At 57.0% G+C, this 27,667-nt stretch overlaps 2 protein-coding genes across 3 annotated transcripts in view; one reads left to right on the top strand and one right to left on the bottom strand.

The window, feature by feature from the left end:
- Nucleotides 1-1,136: 1,136 nt before the first annotated feature.
- SH2D6 (SH2 domain containing 6) lies at nt 1,137-7,390 on the bottom strand. Its single transcript, XM_055121313.1, has 10 exons — nt 7,330-7,390; nt 6,434-6,501; nt 6,191-6,218; nt 5,608-5,615; nt 5,107-5,167; nt 4,348-4,390; nt 3,980-4,046; nt 2,952-3,035; nt 2,660-2,812; nt 1,137-2,173 (listed from the first exon to the last, which is right to left on the bottom strand). The coding sequence occupies exons 1-10, from the start codon at nt 7,388-7,390 to the stop codon at nt 2,057-2,059; spliced, it is 690 nt and encodes a 229-aa protein (XP_054977288.1). The 3' UTR covers nt 1,137-2,056.
- Nucleotides 7,391-15,669: 8,279 nt separating this feature from the next.
- The window catches only part of CAPG (capping actin protein, gelsolin like), a 29,405-nt gene continuing 17,407 nt past the window's right edge, over nt 15,670-27,667 (top strand). Inside the window, exons 1-2 of one of the 2 annotated variants that reach the window (XM_055122103.1) lie at nt 15,670-15,699; nt 25,690-25,744. The gene's annotated coding sequence lies outside the window, so the exon portion shown is untranslated. Of the gene's footprint in view, nt 15,700-25,059; nt 25,134-25,689; nt 25,745-27,667 lie in introns of those variants that run through there. The other variant, XM_055122102.1, reaches the window with a different exon arrangement.

The raw sequence follows: 27,667 nt of genomic DNA, 5'->3' as shown, positions 1-27,667 counted from the left end.
AACAATCCCCCAAAACAACAACAAGAACAACACCCCCTACCCCCCATTCCTCAGCTGAGTTAGTAGTCACTTTTCACGTGCTCAATGACCTTCCAGGGTCAGCAGCGTCACTCCAGGACAATGCAGATAATGAATATTCCTATCATCACAGAATGTTCCACTGTGCCGAACTGGCTTGGACACTTACTAAGGAAGCCCTGCTCAAAGAATGTTATCATATCAGCGTATAGGCGGAATTTAGGGTAGATTAGATGGATGGCCAAGTAGCAGTAGATCTTTCTGGGGCATTAAAGGGCAATTGCTAGAAGTTATCCTAAGTGTCTGAGCCCAGGGCTGGGTAGGCAGGAAAGGCTTCCTGGAACAGGGGTCATCTGAGCACAGACATGCAGAGTGAAGCGGCAATAGGCTCAGCTGCTCTCCACTGAGAGCTCTTTCAGCCTTGCTCCTCCGCTTTCCCCAGGGAGGGACAGAAGCCTCCCTTCCCTAAAGCCTGCCCCCTGCTGGAACGACTGTGACCGCTACCTCTGCAGCCCCCACAGGCCCTGGCGGAATTCCGGGCTGGGCGGAGGGCTCCTCACGAGACGCCAAACCTGCACGTCTGCTGGTGCGGGCAGGAGTCCGCTTGGACCCTGAGGTCCACCCCAAAGGGGGCTGCCCGCCCTCCCCCTGCAGTGTCCGGGTCAGGCTGGGCAGCGGAGAGGAGGAAGCCCCCCACGCCCCCCCCCAGCTGGCTGCCTGAGCCCAGAGGGCTAAGTGGGGGGCTTCTGCTGCAGCTGTGTCCAGGGCCAGCTGCCCCGTCCTGCGGCCCTGGCCGGAGACCACGTCTCCACTGGGCTGGCAAGTGGCAGTTCGCTGAAGCGAATCCGCAGGCGCGCTTATTCGGGCGCGAGGAGCGCGGAGGTAGGGCCCTCCCGGTTTCCCGGGAAAGCCTGGCCCCGAGCCTCGAGTGACGGCGGACTGTCGGCGCCTCTATTCCAGTAATTAAGGTCGGGAGAAGGTGGCCAGCCAGCGCCGGGGCGAGATGCCCACCCGGGCCAGCCCTCCGCGGGTCTCCCGGGAGCCGCGTGCGGGTGGGGGAGGGAGGAGGCGCGAGCCGCGGCGCCGGCCTTTGTTTCCGGGCGCTCGCTCGGGCTTCTGCGGAGTCACGGTCACATGGCTTTCAGGCACGGGGTGTTCCGGGCGCCCGGCCAGGCCGGCGGCTCCCGCCCGCCGGGCGCGCCGCCTCCCGCCCGCCGCAGCCCCTGCTCGGGAGCCTCTGCCGGGCCTGCCGGGCCGCGCCGACCCCGCCGCCGCTAGTCCTCTCTGGACCCCCACGAGCCTCCCAGAGCGCCCCCTCCTCCGCGTGGCGCCCCCAGTTTCCGGGGGAGACCACCCCGAGCTGCAGGAGCGACAGCACCGTGGGGGCCCCTGGGCGCCGCGGGGCCGGGCGGCCCTCGTGGCCCGCGGTGGAGCAAACGGAGTGAGTGGAGGCCCAGGGCTTCACCCGCTTCATCTCACCCCTACAGGGGCGTCCGCTTGACCGCCCCCCGCCCCGGAAAGAAGAGAACCAGGGCCAGAGAGGGGGGGCTTAAGGCCTCCTGGCAGGCTGCTGGCCCGGTTGGACCCTCACATAGGCCCCCTGCACCAGCAGGCGACCCCCTTGCACGGCTGGGCATGGGGGCCGCAGCTGGGGACCGGAACCGGCCACCCCCGCCCTGGAAGGGTGAAGCCCCCAGGGCCCGCTGCAGGCTGGGGTGGGGTCCCCGTGCCCATCACACCGGCGGACCCGCCCGGCGCCCGCGTCCCCCGTGGGCTCGGCAGGGTCGAGAAGCCACTGAGCAAGTATTTATTGAAAGGGACCCAGCGGCAGGGCGACCCGCCTCTGCCCGGGCTGCAGGCGGGGCGGGAGGCGCGCCCCCTGCCGTCCGGCCTCGGGAGCGCGGCCGGGGTGGCCTCCTGGCCTCCTCCTCGGCGGCGCTCGTGCGGGTCTGCAGCCCTGCGCGGAGGGCTGGGGCCGGGTGCGGGGCTGGACTTGCAGAGCCAGAGCCAGGAGCGGGGCCAGAAGCATCGCGGGGGCTCAGGACCCGATGGGGAAGCGCAGGCGGGTGAGCTGGCAGCAGCCGCTGTTCCTATCCACCAGGGGCAGCGGGTGCTGCGTGTAGTGCTGGACCATGGCGCTCACGGAGGGGAAGAGCTGGGGGAGGCGGAGACGGGGGGCGGACACCCGTGAGCCCCCCACCCCAGCCTCGCGCTGGGAGACGCTTCCAGAAGGAGCTCTGGCGCTCTGGCCCGGGGGCTTGCTGACCTTCCCCGCTCCGCATTGCTCCGTGCAACTCCCCTTCTGACTCCCCCGGCCTTGGGCGCTGAAACTATTCTCCAGACCCAGTTTCTGGGTACTCCCGACAAATGAGGGAATAACGGGGGACTGTGCCTCTGCCCGGCCTTCCAGGGCGGAGAGTGAAGGTTGGGAGGGAGGCTGCCCCCAGGCACCCAGGTACCCGCCCCCAGCGGGCAGCCCTTCTCACAGTGCAGGGACCCGGACAGCCAATGCCACCTGCTCCAGAAAAACACAAAAACCTGGGCTCTCCCTCTCGCGCCGGATGTCCTGGCTGGGCTCAGGCTTGTGCTGGGGCGACCCCTCCCCCACACGCCTTCTACTCCTCTTCTCCCCAGCACCCACCTCCTTGTGGTTTTTGCGGCCCAGGACATAGTGGCGGCCCCCGTCCAGCTGCCTGATGGGGATGTTGAAGACGTGGCCGTGGAGCAGGACAGCCAGGGTGAAGGGCTGCGAGCTCCCGGGGTCTGAGCTGGGGCGCACTGTGTAGGCACCGCCCTGTGGGAGAGGAGCCGTGCCTGAGCCTCGTCCTCCAGGGGCCCCTTAGTCGGGACCCCCACCCCCGTGCTCTGTGGCTCCCCAAGTGTAACAGCAAGATGGGGCTTCTGAGACCCTCGGAGGGGTCCCTGCTACCCACCTTTCCAAACTGGAGCAGGGCTGTCTCCACAGCTTGGCGGTCCAGGTTCCCTGAGAACCACGGCTGGCCCAGCAGACCGCAGTCCTGTCCACACACACACACACACACACACACACACACACACACACACACACACACAGAGTGCTCAGTGCTGGGCTGAGCCCCCCACTGGCCGCCATGCACGTTGGGGTTTACCTTCCTGAGAGGCACGTGGTGGGGGTGGGATGAGGTGGGGTTTTGTTTTGTTTTGTTTTTTGCTTTTTGGGTCACACCCAGCAATGCTCAGGGGTTACTCCTGGCTTTGCACTCAGGAATTGCTCCTGGCAGTGCTTGGGGGACCATATGGGATGCCGGGGATCGAACCCAGGTCAGCAGCGTGCAAGGCAAACGCCCTACCCGCTGTGCTATCGCTCTGGCCCCGAGGTGGGGGGTTTTGTGCTGGTCAGGGCCCCATGCTGGGCTCCCCACTCCCTCCCTGCTCCTGTGCCCCAACTCGGCCTCTTACATTCCCAGCCTCCTGGGGCGCAGCGGGGGGCCTGTGGGAGCAAGTGGAGAACAGGACTCAGGGCCTTTCACTCCTTCAGAAGAGCCCGCGGCAGCCCTTGCTCTGTCTGTGTCTCTGTCTCTCCTCTCAGTCCCTCTGACTGTCTCTGTCGCTGGCCGTCTCTCTGTCTCTCCTCTTGGTCTGTGTCTCTCCCCTCTCTGATCGTCTCTTTGTCTCTGTCTCTCACGCACAATCTGCTGCATCTTCTGGGCACACACCTGGACACCCCTGAAGTCCTTGGCCTCCGTGTCGGGGGTGTGAGTTGCTGGACGCTCAGGGTTTGAGTCAGGGCCGGGACTAGAATTCAGAGGGCACAGCGCTGGGCGGCGGGTCTGTCTGTCTGTCCTGCAGCCCAGGTCCCGGAGGGGCTTGGATGGCCGCAGGGGCGGGGGTGGGGGGTGCTACAGCCTGGTGCCCCCAGGGGAGATGTGCCCGGCTTGTTGGCAGATGTGTCCCTAGGAGGTCCCTAGGAGGCGGCGCTCACCTGGGCTGGCCGAGCACTCCAGGTAGATGTTATCCTCTTCTTCGGGGCTTTGCGGAGGTTCCGGCTCCTGGGGAAGGTGTGAGGAGGAGCAGGGGTTGGGGCCGTTTAGGAGGAGGGCAGGGCCATAACTGGGGGCTCCTCACACCTCCCTCTCAGCGAGGAAGGGGCACCCCAACCTTTGCCTGACCCCTGCTGTGTCAGAGACCCCTTCAGAATGAGGGCACGAAGGGGACACTGCCAGGGAGAGGGGCTCGGCCCTGGGCCTCTTCGCCCAGCTTTGGGGGTGTTAATCGGCCTCCCAGCACCCCCATCAGTTGTCCGGCCAGAACCCCGAAGTGCGCTGTGTGGCAAGGGCCCAGGGCACTCACTGCTCTGGGTGCTGGCTCCGGCCCTGGAAGGAAAAGGAGATGCCTGTGGGATGCAGGCAGGAGCGCAGGGGTGGGGGTGGGGGGCTGGCCCCTCAGAGAGCCGGCCTCGCCCCCATCTGCTTCCTGCCTTTATCTCCACTGGCACTCCAGAGCCAAAACCAGGCTGCAGTCACAAGCTGAGCTGTGGTGGCATGTGTGCACGTGGGGAGAGGACAGGCCCTCTGTGGCGGCCGGGGTCTGCCCCCTGCCCCTGGGGCCGGTCAGGGCCTGGGAAGGCTGGACAGCAGCGACAAGCAAAGATCCTCTTTGCTCAGGGCGCGCCGTTTCCAGGACACCCGGGAGCAGCCCTTCCCAGGGCCGCCCGCAGACCTGGTCTGCCCGATGTCCCCGCCTGACCCCAGACTGCAGCAGGCCCTAGTGGCCACCATCTGCTTCTGTGTCATCTCGGGCCGCGTCGCACTCCTGTCCCCACTGAAGGCTCAGCTCAGGGGCTCGTCCCTAAGGCAGGAACATCTGGGGAGCCCAGGAGGGGACAAAGCGCCAGGGAGCACCGGGGCCCACCAGGGGGCCTTTGGCAGAGCAGGGAGGGGAGAATGAAGGCTGGGCCCTGGGCTGGGGGAGGCGTCAAAGGGCAGGAGTGGGAACTTTTTGTATGCTATGCCCCACCCCCACCCCGTCTGCTCCCGCATCACTGGGAGGGACCCCTGAGCCCCCCTGCATCGCCAAGTGCGGCCTCAGACACTTCAACCACCACATTACCTTGTCTCTCGGAGGGCGGCCCCTGCTTCATGCCCTCCTGCAGGCTCTCTGCCGCCTGCCCCTGTGGGGACAAGGGGGCAGTTGGGGGGGGGGGTGGCACTGGACAGACCCCGTGGAGAGTGGGATGGGACAGCCTCAGACCGAGGGGTTAGGGCACCTTCGCCTCTATTGTGTGAGGCTTTCTTTGTTCAGAATCTCTCTGGCTCTTCCCCCCCAACTACAGGAGCGGGCGGGCAGTGAGAGGGTTGGCAGTGACGGGCAGCTAAATCCAGAGGGAGTCCTGGGCTTGGAAGGGGGGGCAGTCGAGGGAAGTGTGCCCAGCCCCCTCCCCTATGCAGTCCCCGGTCCTCCCCTGCGGAGGCTGCAGGTGAGTCCAGAGACAGCCGAAGGGTCCAGGAGCCGCCCACACAGCCAGGAGGCCCAGGACCCTCCTGTCAGAGACCTCTGTTGGGGGGGGGGGAATCTGCGAATGAGGTGCCTGTCACTGTCACCGTCACTCACCTCGTAGTCTGGGGCCGGGCAGTTCAGAGGGAGCTGGACCCCCACTGCGGGCGGGGGCTGTGCTGGGGCTGACTTGGTTGGACTCAGGGGCCTAATGTGATCTGGAGGAGACCTGGGCGTTAGGGGCCACTGGTTCCTCCCCGTGCCCCCCTTCCTCCTGTGCCTTTACCTAGCCTCCATTCCGCCTCCCTCCCTCCTTCCCCTCTGGCTCCCCAGCCTCTCCACAGCCCGTCTCCAAGGCAACCGGAGGCGGCCAGCATCCCTGCCCCCACCTGGCGGAGCGATGGGGGTGGGATGGCAGCGGCAGCCGGGCCCCTCCTGGCACCCCCAGCTTTGCTCAGAGTCGTGCTGAGGGGGCACGCGCCCCCCCACCCCGCGGGCACTTGCTTTTCCCGGTTGCCATGGTTCCACAGCCCCTCCCGCACATCTCTCCTCCTCCCCTGCCTCTCCACGGCTCCCCTCCTTCCTCCCTTCCTCCCTCCATCTTTCTCCCTCTCTTCCTCTCCCTCCCCTCCTGGCCCAGGTGCAGACAGGGGTGGGGTGGGGGGGAGCTTCCCTACCCCTGTGGGGGCACCTGCCTCACCCAAGTACACGGAGTCCTCCTCAGAAACCTGGAGGTGGGCGAGGGATAGATGGGGGAGCAGAGCCTCAGAGGGGGGCAATTCATATTTATTTTCTTCTTCATCTTCCTCCTCTTCCTCCTCCTCCTCCTCCTCTTCCTCTTTCTGCTGGGCCTGCAGGAAGGGGGACTGAACACAGGGGGGCGTGAGAGAGCAGAGCGGGGCTGAAGGTGCCCCACCCCACCCCATCCCCCAGCTGGGCTTACCCTGTACCTCCAGGAGCTCCGGGCCTGCCTCGGAAACTGGTGCGGGACATCTCTCCAAGTCGGGGAGCCTGCACACGAGACGCCTCACCCACCTTGAGCCCCAAGCCTGACGCCCCCCAAACAAGCAACCCTTTGCGTTTGCAGGTTCCCGGAGCCCCTTCCAGCACTGCGCAGGCCCAGTGAGCCAGGTGCTGGCTTTGTTTGGGTTCAGTTTGGTTTCCTTTGGTTTGGGGGCCACCCCCAGCGGTGCACAGGGGTTACTCCTGGCTCTGCACTCAGGAATCACTCCTGGCGGTGCTCAGGGGACCATACGGGATGCTGGGGCTCGAACCCGGGTCGGCCACAGGAAAGGCAAGTGCTCTATGGGCTGTGTTACTCCAGTCCCTGCGATGGGCGTCCAGGGACGCTCATGTCGCCCTGGCCCCGCCCACCCCTGGTAGAAGAACAAGGCCCCAGAGGTTTAACTGAGCTGCACTATGGATGTGAAGCCGGGGGTGTCCCGGGTCCTTCATGGGAGGCTCACCTCGCCGGGGACCCCATTCTGCCAGGCACCCCTCACCGACCGTACCACTTACCTCTCCCTCGAGGTGGTGGAACGGGCGGCTCCAACCTGCAACCAGACCTGAGTCAGCTCTGCCCGCGGGGCCCTTGCATTTGTGTGGCGTTGGCAGAACCCATCACCTCCACGAGCGTGTCAGTGGTGCCCCCTGGAGGTGTGCCGCGTTGGCACAGGGGCCAGGGGAGTCCTGACGCTCCTTGTGGAGTGGTGGTGCTGCCAGCGGGCTCTGAGGAGGGCCGTGCCCGGGGAGGAAGCAGGGAGCGCCCCGCATACTCACTGGAGCTTGCTTCGGCTGAGCTTGTCCTGGAAGGAGTCGACGAGGGGGTCAGTGCCGCACCCAGGCCCAGGCCCTGCCAGCCGACAAGCCCCTGGGGCTCCCCAGAACCAGGTCTTACCATGGCCGATGTGAAGGAAATTAACGCCCTCAGTGTCCCGGTGCTCTGCCACAGGTGAGCTGGGCACAGGAGCCCCATTGTCCCCCTCATTTGCATCTCCCGGCCACCAGGAAGGTGGGCCTGCGGCTGCGGCCTTCATCCCCTGGCCCCCAGATGCCCCTCCCTTCTCCCCTTCCACGCCCTGCCGGGCCCACAAAGCTGGGCTCAAGGGCTGCCCGGTGTCCACTCCACCCCAGGTGCAAACACACCTCAGGACTGATCAGTCAGGCCACACCTTTCCCAGTTCGTGTCCAGACAGGACACGAATGGGCAGATCAAGGTAAGACCCCGGAGCCAGTGCTCGGGCATCTTCATGCCTCTGGCACTGAGGGTCGCTGTGGCCACCGGACTCTGAGGGTGGACAGTCACCTTGTGCCCTGACATTCAGTTGGGCAGCTTACTTTGGGATCGATGCACAGATTCATTCAGTCTTGAGGGGGTGTCTGCCCGGTGCCAGACACTGTTCCTGATGGCGCCAGGACAAATGAGGCAGGCGGCACTGTCTTTCCTCCCTGGCGGCTCACAATGGCCCCAGAACTCAAGAATAGGCATCACAGGCTAGAGTGATAGCACAGCGGGTAGGGCATTTGCCTTGCACGCGGCCGACCTGGGTTCAAATCCCAGCATCCCATATGGTCCCCTGAGCACCGCCCAGGGTGATTCCTGAGTGCATGAGCCAGGAGTGACCCCTGTGCATTGCTGGGTGTGACCCAAAAAGCAAAAAAAAAAAAAAAAGAATAGGCATCACCCACCTTTCCAGAGTTTGCGTGTGCCACTTCGCTTGGTTGGGTGGAGCCTGGCATTGGTGCCCAGGTTGTGAACCAAAAGAAACCTGGAGCCTACTTGCACTTTGGTGATGAACAGCAAAAGTAGTGGTTCAATTTCTTCCCTTTCCGCTAGGGGCGGGATGGGCCACCCAAGTACTGTGTGGGGACCCTGGGGCTCCAGGCCTGGGAGCTTTTGCCTGGACTCACTTTTTGTTCAACTTATAAAAGGATTTTGGGCTGAAGGGATAGTACAGTCCACAGGGCATTTACTTTGCATGTGGCAGACCCAGGTTCGATCCCTGGCATCCCAGAAAGTCCCCCAAGCATGTCAGAAGTAATCCTCTGAGCACAGAGCCAGGAGTAAACCTTGAGCACTGCTGGCATCTGTGGACCAAATTAAGAAAACAGAAAAAAATGTTAAAGGTTTATTTATCTATTTTTTTTTTGCTTTCTTTTTTTGTTGGGGGGGAGGAGTGTTACACCAGGTGATGCTCAGGGGTTACTCCTGGCTCTGAATTACTCCTGGTGATGCTTAGGGGACTATATGGGATGCTAAGGATCGAACCCAGGTCAGCCGCATGCAAAGCAAATGCCGTACCTGCTGTGCTATCTCTCTGGCCCCTCAAAATGTTAAAGATTTTGATAGAGATTTTTGGCTTTTGGATATCAGGAGAAACCGGTATGAGTTTAAGTCAGCTTTCACTGTTGGTGAGGGGTCCCCACGCTATACTCAAGAGGCCCAGGGAGCCCCACAGGCTGTTCTCGGCTAACCAGGTGGGCGGCTTAATGCAAGAACCTGAGGATGCAGCAGGCCCTGCGGTGGCCCACAGCAGGGCGCACCTGGAGATGCCTGGAGGACCACTTAGTGCCGGGAATCAAGCCAGGCCTGGGCACGCTAGTTTGCATCTGCGCACCGTGCCCTCTTATTAGTAGTGTTTACAGCTTTCACTTTGGGTTCATACTTGGCAGTACTCAGGGGCTGCTATTCCGGACATGCTGCTCAGGGTCACTCCTGGCTGCACTTGGGGGCCAGGGAGTCCTGGGCATTGAATCTGGGGCTTTGACACTCAAAGCATGACACCAACCCTGTGCGCCCTCTCGCCTATGTGCGTTTAATTCCCCCTTTCCAGGAGAGGAAACACAGCATTAGCTCAAACTGCCACAACGACACACTCTGCCAAGGAGCTGAGCAGCTTTCCCGAGTGTGGCAGGTGAGTATCAGAGTCTGCTTTACTGCCAGGCTTGTCCAGCCAAGAACCTGTGTGACCCCCTAAGTCGCATGGGCTTTGTCTCGAAGCAGGTGTGGGCTCTCTTTCCATGAGGGAATGAGGGCATCAGAACTGCCTCCGGGGCAGGGGGAGGGTGGGAAAGGGGGGGTATACCGGGGATATTGGTGGTGGGGAATGTGCACTGGTGGAGGGATGAGTGTTTGATTGTTGTGTGATTGTGACCCAAACATGAAAGCTTGTAACTATCTCACAGTGATTCAATAAATATTTTTTAATTAAAAAAAAAAAAAAGAACTGCCTCCAGGAGTCTGTCTTCCATGCACACTGGTTCTGAGCCAATTTTGGAACCCTGAGTGTCCAGAGCATTGGGGTAAGAAGGGCCCGTGGCTCGTGCCTGACTCTGCTTAAGCCATGCAGAGGGCATGAAGTGTCAAACACAAGCTTTGCAAAGGGGAAATCAGGTTTGGTTCCCTGAGCACCACAGAGAGAGTCCCCCCAAGCAATGAACTGGGAGTAGCCCCTGAGCATGACTTGATGTGACCCAGAAACCAAAACCAAATCCGCAAAAACAAATAAATAAAACCAGGAAAGAGGAAACCGAGACCAGGATCATGATAGAAAGACCTTTCCAGAATACCAATGTTCTAGGGCTGAGAGCTAGTACAGCAGGTAGGACACTCTCCTTGCATGCAGTTGACCTGGGTTTGATCCCCGGCACCAACAGAACGGAGTGATCCCTGAGCACTGCTGGGTGTGGCTAAAAAAAGTCCCCAACTCAATAGGACACTCATTTTCTGGTGTTGATTCCTTTGGTGATGTCGGTACAAAGAAGAAATAAATGAAGCTCCTGTCTTCATCTTTGGAGGAAGAATTTTTTTCTGGGGGTTGAGAGGGCAGGGAAGTTCCATGTTTGGGGACACACCAGCAGTGCTCAGGGATTACTCCTGGTTCTGCACTTAGGGATTACAGCTGGCAGTGCTCAGGGGACCATAGATTGTGCCCGGGATCAAACTCAGGTCAGCCAGATGCAAGACAAGTGCCCTACTGTCCTATCGTTCCAGCTGGACGAGAGAAGACCAGGTCATACCTAAGCTCTGCAAGCAGAAGTGCACGTCTGAGCTCTGAAAAGGCATCGGAGCGATAGTACAGCAGGGAGGGCATTGGCCTTGTACACGGCCTTGTACACACACGGGTTGTACAGGGTTCCGTCCCCTGAGCTAGGCCAAGAGTAATTCCTGAGTGCAGAGCCCTGAGCATAGCCAGTGTGACGTGAAAAGTCAAAAATAAATAGATTAAAGGCATCATTGCAGTACAAAGACCTGAGAAAAGAAAAACAAAGGAGCGGTCCAGGCCAGGGGTCAGTCTCTCCCCAGCTGGCCTTTGTCCCACTTTGGACCCAAAGGGATGGAGGGGGGAGGGACTTCCTCCTGGAGTCAGAGGGTCAGAGGGAACAGGAGGCTGAGACAGCCCCCTGAGCCCCAGACCAGGAACCTTCACACGCATCCTGCCCTGGCCCGGGCTGCTCCCAGCCTCTACTCTCAGCTTTGCATAGGCAAATGCCTGGGCCGTGAGCAGGTAAGCAGAAGGGCCCGGAACAGAGGTGGCACTCATGCCAGGTCAGTGAGGAGGGCAGGAAGGAGGCCCAGCCCGCTTGTCTCACGTGGTATCCCCGCACACACAGCTGCCCGGCTCACCTCACCCTGGACGTCCTCTTCCTGTGCCCTTGGTGCAGGTTGCTGGCGCAGAAACAGAGCTGTGCCAGGGGGTGAGTGCCTCGCAGTGGAACTGCCCGAAACCCGCATTTCCAAGGTTTCAGTCCCTCTCCCCTATTGTCGGCGGCACCCGGGAGGTCTTTGGGGTTCTACAGAAGGTGGTTCTCCCTGTTTACCAGATCTCAGCTACCGACTTCCAGTGAGAGCAGGCTACAGCCTCGGGCCTAAATCGCCCACGAAGCTAGTGATTGCTAACGCTGCCTTTCTGCCCGCGGTGAGGGCGTCCCAGGAACTTAAGAACTGACTGCTGGGGCCGGGGCAATAGCACAGCAGGTAGGGCGTTTGCCTTGCGTGCAGCCAACCAGGGTTTGATTCCCAGCATCTCATATGATCCCCTGAGTACCACCAGGGGTAATTCCTGAGTGCAGAGCCAGGAGTAACCCCTGTATATCGAGACGGGTGTGACCTAAAAAGAAAAAAAATAAGAAAGAAAGAGAGAACTGGCTGCTGAAGGGGGGCCAGGGACATGGTGTAGGGGCATGGTGTTTGCCTGGCACCCAACTGGGTTTGACATAACAGTTCCCTGAGCCCTTCCAGAAACGATCCCTGAGCACTGCATGTGGCAGACCCCAGTTCAATCCCCGCCACTGCAATGTTCCCTAAGCACTGCCAGGAGTGTTTCCCTGAGCACAGAGGGCGAAGAGGGCCCCAGCAGTGCTCAGTGTGGCTCAAAACCCTTGCTGCTGTCACCCCCCACCAAATAATTGACTGCTCCTGGACCTGGTTTCTTTTATGGGGGTAGGGTGGGGTATGAGCCACACTCGGAGGTGTTTATGGCTCCCTCCTGGTTCTGCGCTCAGGGATCATTCCTGGAGGTACTTGGGGTCCATGTGCAGCGCCAGGGATGGAATTCGGGTCAGCAGCATGCCCGGCCAGCACCCTCGTCTCTGGACTATGACTCCAGCTCCATTTCAAAGGGGTTTTTCCTACCCGCCCACAGTCAGTCCCCCCACCTCTAGGTGAGTAAGCGCACTTCCCAGCACCCAGTTCCCAGCCCTGGGCCCCAGATCCTCACCCTTTAGAACAATTTATTGTGCCAGCGATACTCAGGGGTACTTCTGGTTCTGTAGTGAGGAATCACTCCTGGCGGTACTTGGGGGACACCTGGGATGCCAAGGAATTAACCTTCTTCTTCATCTTCTCTCTCTCTCTCTCTCTCTCTCTCTCTCTCTCTCCATCTATCTCTATCTATCTATCTATCTATCTATCTATCTATCTATCTATCTCTATCTCTCTCCCTCTTTTTTATTTTAAGGAGGCCATACCTGGTATGCTCAGGGATCACTCCTGGCGGTGCTAAGGGAACTGTCTTGGTGCCAGGATTTCCTCTGGGGAGACTGCCCACAATGCCCACAAGACAAGGTGCTTCGCTTCTGTACTGTATCCCCAACCCTCATTGGAGGTATATTTCAATACTTACTTAGCTGTCTTCATCTTGGCCACTTCCACATACCCCAAGAGCCTGAGCGCAGGGGTGCAAACATTTATTCCTGACATGGTGTCATTGCTCCCTTCTCAGTCCCAGATGGGCTCCGTGCCTGGGGGCTGTGCTTGCCAGTCTTTGGCTACAACACTCTGGTCCCTTCTCAGCCTCCTCCTTCCGGCCACGGCTTCAGGGACCCTCAGCACCAGTCCCAGCCCGGGCAGTCTCTCCCCGCGGCTCACCACACTTCTGGTAGCAGGTTTACTCTGGAGCTAGACTGCTGGCTCCCACGCACCTGTACGCTGTCCAAGTAAGTAGCGACACTTGTTTGGTTCCCACAGAACTCTCAAGGGCCCAGCCCACAGCTTGGCACATAGCATAGCAAACTCTCAAAAAAAATTGATCATAACAAAATAACGAAAGGAGAGGATAAAAGCATTCAAAAATGTATGGTGGATCTTGGATTGCAGCAGAGATGGTGCTTGCGTTGCATGTGGCTGACCCAGGTTTGATCGCTGGCACCCCAGAAGGTCCCTAGAGCCCCATCGGGAGTGATTCGTGAGTGCAGAGTCAGGAGGAACCCTGAGCATCACTGGGTGTGGCCCCTAACACACACACACACACACACACACACACACAAAATCTTGGGCTCAAGAGATAGTAAAGCAGGTAAGGCCTTACATGTGGCTGACCTGGGTTCGATGCCTGGCACCCCATATGATCCCCCAAGCTTTCACAGGAGTGATCCCTGAGCACAGAGCAAGGAGTCAGCCCTGCGCACCATCCGAAACAAAAGTCAGTCCCCCAAAAAATGTTTATTATTGCTGCATATTCAAATCTGACTCAAAGACCAGCTCTTGACAAATGTCCTTTCCTCTGTGAATGCCAAGCTGGCCCCTTTCCTATTGGACGTGACCACCTGCCTCGGCTTTATATAGTAGCCTGAGGGCCTTGCCTCTGTGTGTGTGTGTGTGTGTGTGTGTGTGTGTGTGTGTGTGTGTGTGTGTGTGTTTGAGTGGAGAGGGTAGGGGAAAGAGGCCTGGCCTTCTAGCTCCCTCTTAGGAAAGGCTGGGCACTTGAGGACATGTCTGTATCTGCACATCCTTCCTGGATGGGTGTGGAGGGACCCGCGATCACCCTCCCCGCATGGCGGCGGAAAAGCTAAGGCCGAGATGGAAGCTGGGCCTCAGGCCAAGGCCATCTAATTATATACACAGGCAGTACCAGGGCGGGCGCAGCTTCCCCCGGCTCCTCCCAGGACACTGGAGGAACCGCAGTTGTCTTTGCAAGTGAAAATGCGACCCCTGGTGGTTTGTCACGGCACAGGCGGCTGGGGCGAGGAAGGGGCGTAGTCTTGAGGATACCAGCACAGGCTTTCCTTTCCTTACAAATCCAAGCTCCTTGTTTGAAGCTCGCAGAAATATGGGAAGTGCTAGCAAATAAAATATTTAACAAATATGTACAAATGGGTCAGAGAAGGGTTCAGGTGCTTGCTTTGCCTGTGGCAGGCCCAAGTTGATCCTCCAGAAGGGATCCCTGCGCACAGAGCAAGGCGTGGCCCTCAAACAAACAAGGGGCAGAGTGATGGCACAGAGGGTAGGACGTTTGCCTTGCGCAGAGTCAACCTGGGCTCAACCCCTATCTCATCTGGGCTCCTGAGCATGCTGGGAGTGATTTTGAGCTCAGGAGTAACCCTTGAGCACTGTCAGGTGTAGGCCCCCTCTCCCACACAAACAAACTAACACTTACAAATTAAAGTAGAAGACTTCAAGCATAATTCTACTAAGCGAAAGGTGTTATTCAAATAATACATTTGAGGGGCTTGAGCACAATGGGTAGGCATTTGCCTTGCACGTAGCCGACCTGGGTTTGATTCCAACAGCATCCCGTATGGTCCCCTGAGCACCGCCAGGAGTAATTCCTGAGTGCAAAGCCAGGAGTAACCCCTGTGCATTGCCGGGTGTGACCCAAAAAGAAAAAAATCGATTTTAAAATATTGTTAATAAACTTTATTGAAATTATTTGTATATCAAGGATATCTCTGCTAAAATTGGAGTCTTGAAGTGGCACCAATGTGTAACCAAGTTCAGCTGCAGATACTTCCATGTGGAGAATATGTATGTTCCTAAGTTCCTCCAAGCCCAGAGAAGAAAGAAAGCAAGGAAGGAATGACCCAGAGAATGTGACACCTTACTCGCAGCCACAATCTCTGGACAGACCCAGGCACAGGGCCCTGTTCCAAAGTCATTAGGGTTTGACACCCACCCTGCCTGCCAGCTCCTCAGAAGCAAGGTGGGCACTAAACAGAGATTGGCACATTTCAGGAGAATCAAAGAGGTTCTTTCTGACTCTGATGCTAAGACCTGGAAGGCAACAGCTCCCAGTCACCGGAGGATAACGAACTTCCTAGCCTCCAGGGACGGTGCAACAACAGACTCTTCACATTTCTGGGGTTTTCTCAGTCCCAAGGGCAGACAAGCTGCCCCACAAAAGGCTGCTTGTCTGTCTGGCAAATATTTGGGAAAACAACCCTTTAAGACTTTCCAGGGCAGAAAGCGTGTGCTTAAAGAGCCCCTGACCAGCTAAGGCCATCCAGCAGCCCAAGGGAACCGGGATGGTCAGCGTGGAATATTGTTCCCCAAGAAATTTCTAATTATCCCAGGATGAAATGCAACACTCCTAGCGAATCGCTGGTTTTCCAGGGGAACATTAGAAAGACACTGCCATTGCTTCACAGACTGGGATTTTCCTGGGTTCCTTAAGGAACACGGGAATGTGTTTGGCAAGCAGGAATTGTAAAGCAGAAATGCCCCTGGACGAGCAGGCAATGTAAAGCGGAGGGATCAGAAAGCCCGACGCCCGACAACCGGGCTCAACTCAGCTCAACTCAACTCGATTATGTTGCTGGCTTCCGCGGTGTCACTGCTCCCGATACAGGTGTAACCTGAACCCCACCTGAGAGCCAGAAATCAGCTCGGCAGAGCCGGCCTGGGCCGGCAGGTGGACGTGGTGGGACCTCGGCACAGTTCAGCCCACCCGCAGGCTGGACCCACTGGCGCCCTGACCCGCGCCCAGGGCTCGGGTAAGTCCTTCGGACGCTTCCTGAGCAGCCTGGGAGCTCAGGGCCCGAGCTCTGGCGCTAGATCCTGAGGACGAGGCGGCGCCCCAGCCAGGGCTGCAGCCGGGTGCCTGGTCACGGCGTCCGCCCGCCCTACCGGGTCTGCGTGCAAAGTGGCCACTGGGCACGGGAGGCCAGCGCTCAGGTATTGGGGACCCCGCCCACCCCTGGGCTTCCCTGCAGGCCACCCATGGACGGAAGAACGCAGCCCTGGCCGCGTCTCTGTGTCTGGACTGCCCTTCCCTCCTGGAAAGGGGGTTCGCTGCAGGCACCCCGAGAAGGGGCCTGGGGGCGCAGTCGAGCCCCAGCACGAGGGCCGGGTCCCAGCACCATCATCTCCTGCCCAGTAACTCGACTTGTTGGAAGGGCAGAGCCAGGCTGAGACCTGGGGGAGGAGGGCTCGGCCACAGGGCCCAGTACTGGGTGCACGGTGGGACGCCGAGCTCGCAGACAGAGGCCGCTAACGGTGCCCCCCACGCCCAGTGGCAAGTCCAGCGCGCCGGAGGCCTCTTCCGGTCTGGAGCGCCCGCCCTCCGCCTCGGGCCCCGCCGCACAGCACCCTGGGATTTGTAGTTCGCAGGGGCGGGCCAGCGAGGCCGAGGCGCGCGGGGGCCGGGATTCATGTGCGTTTTCTGTGTCCGGATTAGCCGCGGTGGCGTCCCGGAGTACAGACCCCTCGATCCAAGGCCCCACTGGGCCTGGATTTTGCGCAGGGATGACTGGCGGCAGCTACTGGGGCCACACCCCCGAGTTCCGAGGTCACCTGGGACTTGTAGTCCCTGCGGGCGTGGGGCTGTTGCCTGGAGCTCCTTGTGGTTTATCCTTTCCCTCCGGTTCTTCTCTTGCGCCCTACATCTGGACATTAGGTGGCTGCTGGACTCAGGATTTCTGCCCCACTTGTCTTGCCTTTCCGCCGCCCACCCCTCCCGCGATGCATCTGCCGGCTGCTGCCCGACAGCCTCCAGGTCTAGGCCAGGTCAAGCTCGCAGCACCCTCAGCGCTCAACGAGGCTGGTTGGAAAGTCTGGAAAGAAAAGACCAGACTAGTCTGATGGGCACGATTGGGAAAGATGACGCTCCCGGCTTTTAAAATTTACTACCGCGATTTAAAATGGTGGCTCAGAATGATGAACAGGACCTGCTGGGCACATTAAAACTGATTACAGAGTGGGCAGATATAATTCTTTTCCAAATTTTCCAAATTTCGTATAGTGGAAAATAAGAAGGGATGCTGGTTCTTGGGACCCAGAAAACCAAGAAGCAGAATGAAAACAAATCGTCCACATGTTTGCTTTGATGATTAAAAAAAAAAATCAAAACAAGGCGCATTCCAACTCTTTATTAACTTTTGGTTTTGGGGGTCACACCCGTCAGTGCTCGGGACTTACTCCTTGTTTTGTGCTCAGGGATTACTCCTGGTGGGCTTGGGGGCCCTTACAGGTTGCCAGCAATCAAATCTGGATCAGCCACATACAAGGCAAACTCCTTCCCTGCTGCACTATCTCTCTGGCCCTGTAACTTTAGTCTATACTTCGAAGCTATGGTAATCAAAGCAGTGTGACATTAGAATAAAAGTAGACCACAGGTAAAGAGAATAGACTCCAGATACCATGTATAATTTTTCATATGTGAACAGTTGCCTTGCCACAAAATAGTCAGAAGCATAAAACAGAGCTGGAAAATGAATAACCAGACCCCAAAGTATGACATAGGATCATGTCACAATATGGACAGACAGTAATTCAAAATGATGGAATACTTGAATCTTATATTCCCCAAAGCATAAATAATTGAAAAAAACCCCACACACATAACACTGGCTTCACCAATGTGTCCAGGGATTTGACTCCAGCAAGAAAAGAAATGAAAGCAGAAATAAATGAGATTATATCAAACTTTAATACAAACATGGGGCTGGAGCAGTAGTGCAGTAGGTACAGTGCTTGCCTTGCATGTGGCCAAGCTGGTTTCAATCCCTCATACCCCATATGGCCCCCTGAGCACTGTCAGGAGTGATTCCTGAGCACAGAGCAAGGAGCAGGTCTTGAGCATTGCTGGTGTAACCCAAAATCCAAAATTTAAAAAATTCAATAACGAAGGGCTGAACACTTCACTAAGAGACATGCAAATAACTCACACAGGTGGGGAAAAGTTCATGATCACTAATTAGCAGGAAAATACAATTAAAAGGTCAATGAGCTATCTGCTGACAGGGTGAAGTAAAAGGAACATTTGCATACTGATCACCAAAATTAAGTTGTTTTGGCGCCTATGGAAAACAGCATGGAGATATCTGAAAATAATAAAAATTGGTGTATCATATGACAGAGCAATTCCACTTTAGTTGTATAACTAAAGAATCACTTGTTGGGGGCTGGAGTGATAGCACAGCGGGTAGGGCGTTTACCTTGCACGCAGCCGACCCGGGTTCAAATACCAGCATCCCATATAGTCTCCTGAGCACTGCCAGGGGTGATTCCTGAGTGCATGAGCCAGGAGTGACCCCTGTGCATTGCTGGGTGTGACCCCCCCCCCAAAAAAAGCAAAAAACAAAAACAAACAAAAAAAAAGAATCACTTTATCACTTGTAGCCCCGTTGATCTTCGATTTGCTCGAGCGGGTGCCAGTAACATCTCCATTTGTCCCTGTCGCAAGCTAGTGCAGCCCAATAATATCTGCTCGCTCCAGGAACAGGAAGAGCCTCAAATCGTTCAGAGATTTGACGAAGAAATCTGACCATCTAGTTGGTGGGTGGCCACGAGGTCTTCTGACGTCCCATGGAATCCAGTCAGTAACAGCTCTAGTCCAGCGGTCATCTCTGAATCGCATTACATGACCGGCCCATCTGATTTTTGATGCCTTGGCAAACGAGACAGCATCCCTGATTTTTGACTGTCGACGGAGGTCAGAACTCCAGATTTCTTCTCTCACTTGAGTGAGACATGATATTCCCAGCATAGCTCTTTCGATTCCTCTTTGGGATACCCGAATAGCGTTTTCATCCTGTTTGCATAGGGCCCAGGTCTCTGAGGCATATGTTAGTGCAGGAAGAACGGTGGTATCGAAAAGATGTGCCCGGAGTTGGAGGTTCTTCGTTCTCTTAACCACCTCTTCGATGCTCTTGAATGCATTCCACGCTGCTCTCTTCCTTCTATGCAGTTCTGGCACCAAGTTGTTCCTCATGTTGATTTCTCAACCCAGGTACACATAGCTGCTGCATTCAAAGATGTTCGTTCCATTGAGAGCAAATGGAGCTTCAGGGACCAGTTCGTTTTTCATGAACATCGTCTTGTTGAGATTCAGCTGCAATTCGACCTTTCCGCACTCGTGGTTGAAGTCGGTCAGTATTTGTGCCACTTGGCTAATGTTTGGCGCTATGAGAACGATGTCATCAGCGAGGTGGAGGTGCTGTAATTGCCGACCGTCTATCTTCACTCCCATTCCTTCCCATTCCAGTTGTCGCATGATGCCCTCAAGGGCTGCACTGAAGAGTTTCGGTGAAATGGTATGACCCTGCCGCACTCCTCTCTTTACATCAATGATCACTTCCTTGTAGAATGGTGAGATCCTGGCGGTGAATCCACAATACAGCTTGCAGAGGATTTCGATATACTGAGTTTGAACGCCCTGGTGGCCAGGGCTTCGATGACCGCCTCAGTCTCAACAGAATCAAAGGCCTTCTTTAAGCCTATGAACGTTAGACATAGCGGCATCCTGAACTCTTGCGAAACTTCAATGAGTCTGGTCACTGTGTGGATATGGTCTATGGTGCTAAATCCCCTTCGGAACCCGGCTTGCTCGCATGGTTGTCCTTCGTCTAGTGTTCTGCCTATTCTATTCAGAATGACACGAGTGAACAACTTGTAGACGACAGACAGCAGGCAGATTGGGCGATAGTTGCTGATGTCGTGGATGTCTCCCTTCTGGTACAACAGAACTCACAGTTCCAGAAGGCCGAATCTAAACGCTGGACATGGGAGTCTCCCAGTGGAAAGTTCCACAATGAAATTGACCACATCATATTCAATCGAAGGTTTTGCCTGACCGATGTCGCTGTCGTTCCAAAATTCCAAACGGGATCAGACCACCATCTCCTTCGTGCGAAATTCTACTTCACAGAGCAGGGAGAAAAGTCTGCAAAATTTAAGTCTAAGAAGACAACTCCCAGAATAACCACCAACTGGGAGCTCTTTGGCACTATTGCAGCAACGTGGGAAGATGCCGTCCTTGACAACATCGACGAGGAATACGATCGACTGGTTCAGCACCTACATGTCTGTGCGAAGAATGCCGAGAGTGAGAAAGCCACAAACAGAAGCCTGTCTTCGGAAACTCTGGAGCTCATTCGTCAATGTGGTTTGGCACGAGCCTCAAGCAACCACAAGCTAACGTCCGAGCTCACAAAGCTGTGCAGAGATGCGATAAAGGAAGACCTCAAAGAGAGAAGAGCAGCAGTGTTGGCCAGTGCAGCAGACGCCGGGAAAAGTATTCGTAACACTCGCCTGTCCTTCGCCAACTACAAGACCAAGATGACTGGCCTCCAACGTCCCGATCGATCTATCACATCCTCCAGAAAGGCAATGGAGAAAATTATTCACGACTTCTACTCGGATCTCTTTGACAGCCATGTCTACCTGCCCACATACCAAATTCCGCAGGATGGATATGTCGTTCCCAATGTTCTCCCTTCTGAAATCCAACACACCATTTCGCTGGTAAAGACGAGAACAGCACCTGGTCCGGACAAGGTCAGACCCAAATACCTGAAGAATCTGCCGCCAGTACTCATCAATACACTGGCCCGACTCTTCACATGCTCTTGTCTGAATGCAAGGTTCCGTCCCAGTGGAAAACCAGTATAACTAAAAAATATAAAAAAAAAAAATGGAAAAAATATAAAGGGGCTGGAACAATAGTTAGTACAGCAGGTACGGCAGTTGCCTTGCACACAGCTGACCCAGGTTTGATTCCAGCATCCTATATGGTCCCCCGAGTTCCACCAGGAGTAATTCCTGAGTGCATGAGCCAGGAGTAACCCCTGTGCATTGCCAAGTGTGACCCCCCCCAAAAAAAAGACCAACCAACCAACCAAACCATCAAACAAACAAAAAATCGAATTCCCTGCACCCCATCTAGTTCCCCAAGCTGCTCCAGGAGTGAGCCCAGAGGACAGAGTAAGCCCTGAACACCTTTGGGTGTGACCAAAAAGCTGAACAAAAAAGAGAGAGAGAAGGAAAGCTAGTTATTCAGATCCCTGCTCTTTCCTTGGGGGTGTAAATAATCTAGAAAATTCTTTATTTGCAGACAAAAATTACATAGAATGGGCTATAATTTACTTTTTGTATTTTTGTTTGTTTTTGGTGGGGCTGGAGCGATAGCACAGCGGGTAGGGCATTTGCCTTGCACATGGCCAACCTGGGTTCGATTTCTCCGTCCCTCTCAGAGAGCCTGGCAAGCTACCCATGGCGTATTCGATAGGCCAAAAACAGTAACAACAAGTTTCACAGTGGAGACGTTACTGGTGCACGCTTGAGCAAATCGATGAACAACGGGACGACAGTGCTACAGTGCAGTGCAGTTTTTGGTGATGCTGGGGATCAAACTTAAGGCCTAACGTAGCTTTATAGCTGATCTGTTTCCTTGGCCCAGCTGATCACATGAAAGGCTACAAGCAATGCAAATTAATACATTCAAAGAAATATTTGGAGGAATTCTGACGTTGGAAACTTTAGGTACCACAACACACTACTGTCCGCCTCGGGAATGTGGTTAGAGGGGCCAGTCTGGGGCTCCCACCATTGCATGCATTTCACAGGTGTGATCCGAGGCCAGAGAGGCCACATACATACCTACATAGGTATGACAGGTGAGTTAGAGAATCCTTTCATCTCAGGAAAAACTTTCACCCTTGGGCTTCAACCCCTTACCCGGGAACATGAGCATGGCAGCAGAGAGTTGGTTGTTTGGGGCTGTCAGAGCCCAGGGAACCAGCCTGGAAATCAGTGTCAGGCCTCCCTCTGCTAACACCTTCCAGCCAAGGACTCACCCTCCAAGTAGAAGTCTTTTGTTGTGTTGCTGTTGTTGTTGTTTTGCTTTTTGGGTCACATCCAGGGATGCATGCACTCCTGGCCCATGCACTCAGGAATTACTCCTGGCAGTGCTCAGGGGACCATATGGGATGCTGGGAATCGAACCCAGATCAGCCGCGTGCAAGGCAAACGCTCTACCTGCAATGCTATCACTCCAGCCCCAAGAAGTCTATTTCATTTGCTTTTGACTTTTTTGTTTTTTGGGCTGGACTGGAGTGATAGCACAGCAGGTAGGGCGTTTGCCTTGCACGCGGCCGACCCAGGTTTGATTCCTCCGTCCCTCTCAGAGAGCCTGGCAAGCTACCAAGAGTTTCTCGCCCGCATGGCAGAAGCTACCATGGCAGAAGCTACCCGTGGCGTATTCGATATGCCAAATACAGTAACAAGTTTCACAATGGAGACGTTACTGGTGCCCGCTTGAGCAAATTGATGAACAACGGGACTATAGTGCTACAGTGCTACAGTTTTTTTGGGCCACACCTGGTGGTGCTCAGGGTTTACTCCTGGTTCTGTGCTCAGGGATTACTCCTGGGGGCGGGGGGAACATGCAGTGAGTACTGGGGATTGAACCTGGATCAGCCAAGTGCAAGGAAAGTGCCTTACCCACGGTACTATCACTCAGGCCCCACAGTAGAAGCTTATTGTTTTATTTTAGGGTAAACACACTCAGTGATGTCCTGGCTCTGCATTCAGGAATCACTCCTGGTGATGCTCAGGGTCCCAAATGGGGTGCCAAGAATTGAACATGGATTGGCCACATGCAAGGCAAGCGCCTTATCCTTAGTTCCAGGACAAACAATAATGGCAGGGCCGGAGAGTTAGTATAGCGGGAAGGCATTTGCCTTGCACACATCCTGCTCCTATTTGATCTCTGGAATCCCGGACAGTCCCTTGAGCCCCGGTCAGGACTTATCCCTGAGAACAGAGCCTTGAGCAAAGACAGGTGTGACTCCAAAACAAAAACTCAAACGAAAGAATAGAACCCGAATAATGGTGTGGGGGGAGAGCGTGCAGTCCATGCATGTGTCTGAACTGGTTCGACTCTCTGAAACATGCGAACCCCCCCCCAAGCACCACTAGGCACACCTTTGGGGTTCCCCAGCACTTCTGGGATGGCCCAGGTACCACCAGAACTTCGGGGCCCAAGCAGTATGAGTCACATCCTTGGGCCTGAGCAGAATCCACAGCCGCTAGGCTGAGAATCACAGCCGGACCTCCTGAGCACTGTTTGGGAGGTCTCCCTGTCCCCAATAATAATGGCAATAGTCTTGCACAGTTCTGCCCTTTTTTTCCCTTGCTTTTTGGGTCACACCTGGTGATGCACAGGGTCACTCCTGGCTCTGCACTCAGGAACCACCCCTGGCGGTGCTCAAGGGACCATATGGGATGCTGGGAATTGAACCCGCGTCGGCTGCATGCAAGGCAAATGCCCTACTTGCTGTGCTATCGCTCCAGCCCCCAGTCCTGCCCTTTACTCTCCTCAGAATCTCCCCTAGATGATCTCACGGAATCCCGAAATCCCCCAGGGAAGGCAGGATGGGGTGATTGTCCGGCTACACAGGTCAGGAGACAGTGGCTCTAGCTGGAATGTCATTGCCAAGGGGACAGAGACTGGGAATATGAGAATTTTGCTCTCTAATCTCTTCAAATATTCAGTGGGTGCTGGGGGTGGGGGTGGGGAGTTTGTGGCATCTCCTAAGCTGTGGCTGCAGTCACAGAAGTGATCTGACAGGGGGCCTGGGTGGTAGGAGCTGACAGTGGGGCAGCAGGCTGGGTGACAGGGTCTTCAGGGAAGTGGAAGGGTTTCGGATCTTATTAGGATTGTGGCTGCAAAGTTTTCCCCCGGAGGCTGCAGGAGGCCGGGGACACTGATGCACAGGGGCTGGGGAGCCCCAGGGAACCGTGGGAAACCACGGCGTGTTTCAGAGGGATAGTCAGAGTGAGCGGTGAACCGCCGGGGAGGGGGGTTAGATTAGAAAAGGGAGGGTGTTTGCTCTGTGCCATCCAGATGGATGATTCCCAGGTACCCAGGACAGGGTAGAGTCAGATTTTGAATTGCATCCCTTACCTCAGCCCCATCAGAGGACCTTGGAGAAAGTTGTCCGTATTGGGAGTTTTGAGAAAAGAAGAATTAGGGCCAAAGAGATGGCTCAAAGGTCTAGTGAACAGTATGCTTTGTATGTGGAGGCACTGATTCTATCCCAGGCATCACATGGTCCCTGAGAAGCGTCAACCCCTGTGAGCACAGGTGGGTGTGGTCCAAAACATGGAGGAGGAGGAGGGGAAAAAGAAGGGGAAGAAGAGAAAGAAGGAAGGAAGGGGAGGAGGAGGAGGAGGAGGAGGAGGAGGAGGAGGAGGAGGAGGAGGAGGAGGAGGAGGAGGAGGAGGAGGAGGAGGAGGAGGAGGAGGAGGAGGAGGAGGAGGAGGAGGAGGAGGAGGAGGAGGAGGAGGAGGAAGGGAGGAAGGAGGAGGAAGGGAGGAAGGAGGAAAGGAGGGGAAAAGGAAGAGAAAGGAAGAACACAAGAAGAAAAAGGAGCCAGAGCGATAGTACCGGGGTAGGGCGTTTGCTTTGCACGCGCCTGACCTGGGTTTAATCCTCGGCATCCCATATGGTCCCCCAAGCACTGCCAGGAGTAGTTCCTGGGTGCTGAGCCTGGAGTAACCCCTGAGCATCGGGTGTGACCCCCTTCCCCCCAAAAAAGCATAAAAAGAACAAAAAGAAAAGGAGAGTGGCAGGAGTGGTAGGGTAGGGCGCCTGCCTTGCAGACGGTGGACCCGGGTCTGCTGCTCAGCACCCATGTGGTGCCCTGGGTCCTGCCAGGAGTGATCCCTGAGCACTGAGCCGGGGGCGGCGCTGAGCACCGCCGGATGTGACCCCCATTTTTTTTAAGAGGAAAAAAGGAGAGAGAAAGTTAACGGAAGGAAGGGAGAATGCGAGAGAAGCGGGGCAAGTCCTCCTGGCGGCGGCCTGGCCCGCGGTCAGCACGCGGGGCTGGCCGTGCTCGGAGGCCGAGACGACGCGCTGACCGTCCGGCGGGCGGCGCGGAGGCGCGTGTGGCCGATGCGGCTGGCTCAGGACCCGGGGGCGCCCCGGCCGGCCGCTGAGCCCCTCCCGGGGCCGCGGGGCGCGCGCCTGGGCGCCGTCGGGCTGCCCGGGGGCGGTTCCCGACGCCCAGCCCGGCTGGCCGCGGGTTTCCGGCCCCGACGGGGCGCGGCGCGGGCTCGGCAGCGCCCCCCGGCGGCGGCGGCGGCGCCTCCCTGTGACTCACGGCGGCGGGCGCGGCCAGAGCGCGGAGCGGGACGGCGGCAGGCGAGTAACTCCGGGGTCTCGCGCTCGGGGCGGTGGGCTCAGGGGCGGAGCCGCCACCCCCGAGCCCGCGGGGGAGCGCGAGAGGGCGCGTCTGTGCGGGGGGGTGCTGGGGGGGGGGGCGCGGCCCGGAGGGGGGCGCAGGGCGAGGCTGGCGCGGGGCGGCGTGTGCAGCGCGGGCCGGCCGAGTGAGCAGCTCTAGGGCGACCCGTTTGCCGCCCCCCGCCCGCCCGCCCCCGTGAGGGGCTCCCTGGGCAGGACTGCCGGCAGGGTGCGGCCTGGGACCTGCGCGGCCCTGGTCCTGCACCGTGCCACCAAGGCCATGGGCTTGGAGGTGGGGGGTGACCTGTGCGCTGACCTCCCACACTCTGCTGACCCAGGAGCTGGGGTGGGGGCGTGGGGGCGCCGTGCAGGGCCATTGCTCCCTGGGGTGCTGGGCACCTGCCCCGCCAAAGGCCCAGTGCCCGGGAAAGAGAAGTTTCGGGGGATTGAGGACCTGTGATTTGAGCCTTGTCTCTCCCTCTCATTCAGGCTCTTTATCTTTGTGCCCACTTCACAGATTGGCCCCAGGAGGCTCCAGGAACCGAAGTCACTTGAGGAAGCACAGCCCGCAGGTGAGGGGGAGACCGCCCAGCTCCAGCTCCCTCCCAGGCTAGCTCCTCAGTCTCTGCTGCTCCTCAGAACCAGGCCCTGTGGATGTGATGCTCTCTGTATGGGTCAAACCCAGTTATCTCCCGGCTCACTCCCAGGGCTGCCTGGGGGAGCTCATGGGGATCAAGCCTGCCTGGTGGCAAAACTGTGGCTTCTCTGCTGGGTGGGAAGCTGACTCGGGCACCTGGCCAGCCGACCCTGCGCTGCTCCCAGGCTCCCGCCCTTCAGAAGCCCCAGGCAGGGGCGGGAGGAGGCCGGCAGGGCTGGAGTGGCTGCTCTGCACGCAGCAGCCCTCGGTGTGTCCCCTGAGCCATTCTGGGAGTAGCCCCAACGGCTAGCTGGGAAAAGCCCGGGAACAGCCCGGGCACTGCTGGGTGTGGTCCAAAGGAACCAAATGCCTGCATGCAGGGGAACCCTTAGCCAGAGGAGTGGTGAAAACGTGGAGCCCAGGGGTGACCACACCCAGGAAGTGTGAGTAACCCAGGGGCAGCCTGAGGGACTGAGAAACTTAGCCACAAAAGCTTGTCTGGGGTGTGTGTGTGTGTGTGTGTGTGTGTGTGTGTGTGTCTGGGGGGTGTGTGTGTGTGTGTAGGGCCTCATATATGCAAGGTGTGTGTGTGTAGGGCCTCCTATCTGCAAGGTGTGTGTGTGTGTAGGGCCTCATATATGCAAGGTGTATGTGTGTAGGGCCTCCTATCTGCAAGGTGTGTGTGTGTAGGGCCTCATATTTGCAAGGTGTGTGTGTGTGTAGGGCCTCATATATGCAAGGTGTGTGTGTAGGGCCTCATATATGCAAGGTGTGTGTGTGTGTAGGGCCTCATATATACAAGGTGTGTGTGTAGGGCCTCATATATTCAAGGTGTGTGTGTGTAGGGCCTCATATATTCAAGGGGTGTGTGTGTGTAGGGCTTCATATATGCAAGGCATGTGTGTGTAAGGCCTCATATATGCAAGGGGTGTGTGTGTGTGTAGGGCCTCATATATACAAGGTGTGTGTGTGTAGGGCCTCATATATGCAAGGTGTGTGTGTGTAGGGCCTCCTATCTGCAAGGTGTGTGTGTGTGTAGGGCCTCATATATGCAAGGTGTATGTGTGTAGGGCCTCCTATCTGCAAGGTGTGTGTGTGTAGGGCCTCATATTTGCAAGGTGTGTGTGTGTGTAGGGCCTCATATATGCAAGGTGTGTGTGTGTAGGGCCTCATATATGCAAGGTGTGTGTGTGTGTAGGGCCTCATATATACAAGGTGTGTGTGTAGGGCCTCATATATTCAAGGTGTGTGTGTGTAGGGCCTCATATATTCAAGGGGTGTGTGTGTGTAGGGCTTCATATATGCAAGGCATGTGTGTGTAAGGCCTCATATATGCAAGGGGTGTGTGTGTGTGTAGGGCCTCATATATACAAGGTGTGTGTGTGTAGGGCCTCATATATTCAAGGTGTGTGTGTAGGGCCTCATATTCAAGGGGTGTGTGTGTAGGGCCTCATATATGCAAGGTGTGTGTGTGTGTAGGGCTCATATATGCAAGGGGTGTGTGTGTGTGTAGGGCCTCATATATACAAGGTGTGTGTGTGTGTAGGGCCTCATATATTCAAGGTGTGTGTGTGTAGGGCTCATATATGCAAGGCGTGTTTGTGTAGGGCCTCATATGTGCAAGGTGTGTGTGTGTGTGTGTGTGTGTGTGTGTGTGTGTGTGTGTGTGTGTAAGGCCTCATATATGCAAGGCATGTGCTCACCCACTGAGCCATGGCCAGACACTCCTCTTGCCTGTCTGCAGGCCTCAGAGGGCCAGTTTGGGCCTGCAGCTGCCTAAGGCCACTTTAGGGAGGCCCAGGGCTGTAGTGGGTCTCTGAGGTTTGGTGCCTGCTCTCGTCCTCTAGACCCCCCCACC

Source organism: Sorex araneus, chromosome X, assembly GCF_027595985.1.
Source record: "Sorex araneus isolate mSorAra2 chromosome X, mSorAra2.pri, whole genome shotgun sequence".
Lineage (NCBI taxonomy): Eukaryota > Metazoa > Chordata > Mammalia > Eulipotyphla > Soricidae > Sorex > Sorex araneus.
The sequence above is the reverse complement of the archived record's forward strand: the minus strand, read 5'-3'. Positions and strand labels throughout refer to the sequence as shown.

Bases quoted from the DNA above. Each gene is read 5' to 3' on its own strand.
- SH2D6 (XM_055121313.1), bottom strand. From the start codon at position 7,390: ATGGTAAGACCTGGTTCTGGGGAGCCCCAGGGGCTTGTCGGCTGGCAG. The intron at 6,502-7,329 runs GTGCGGCACTGA...TCTCGTGTGCAG, and splicing joins CTGGCAGGGCCTGGGCCTGG to GCTCCCCGACTTGGAGAGAT. The intron at 4,047-4,347 runs GTGAGTGCCCTG...CACCTTCCCCAG, and splicing joins CGGAGCCAGCACCCAGAGCA to GAGCCGGAACCTCCGCAAAG.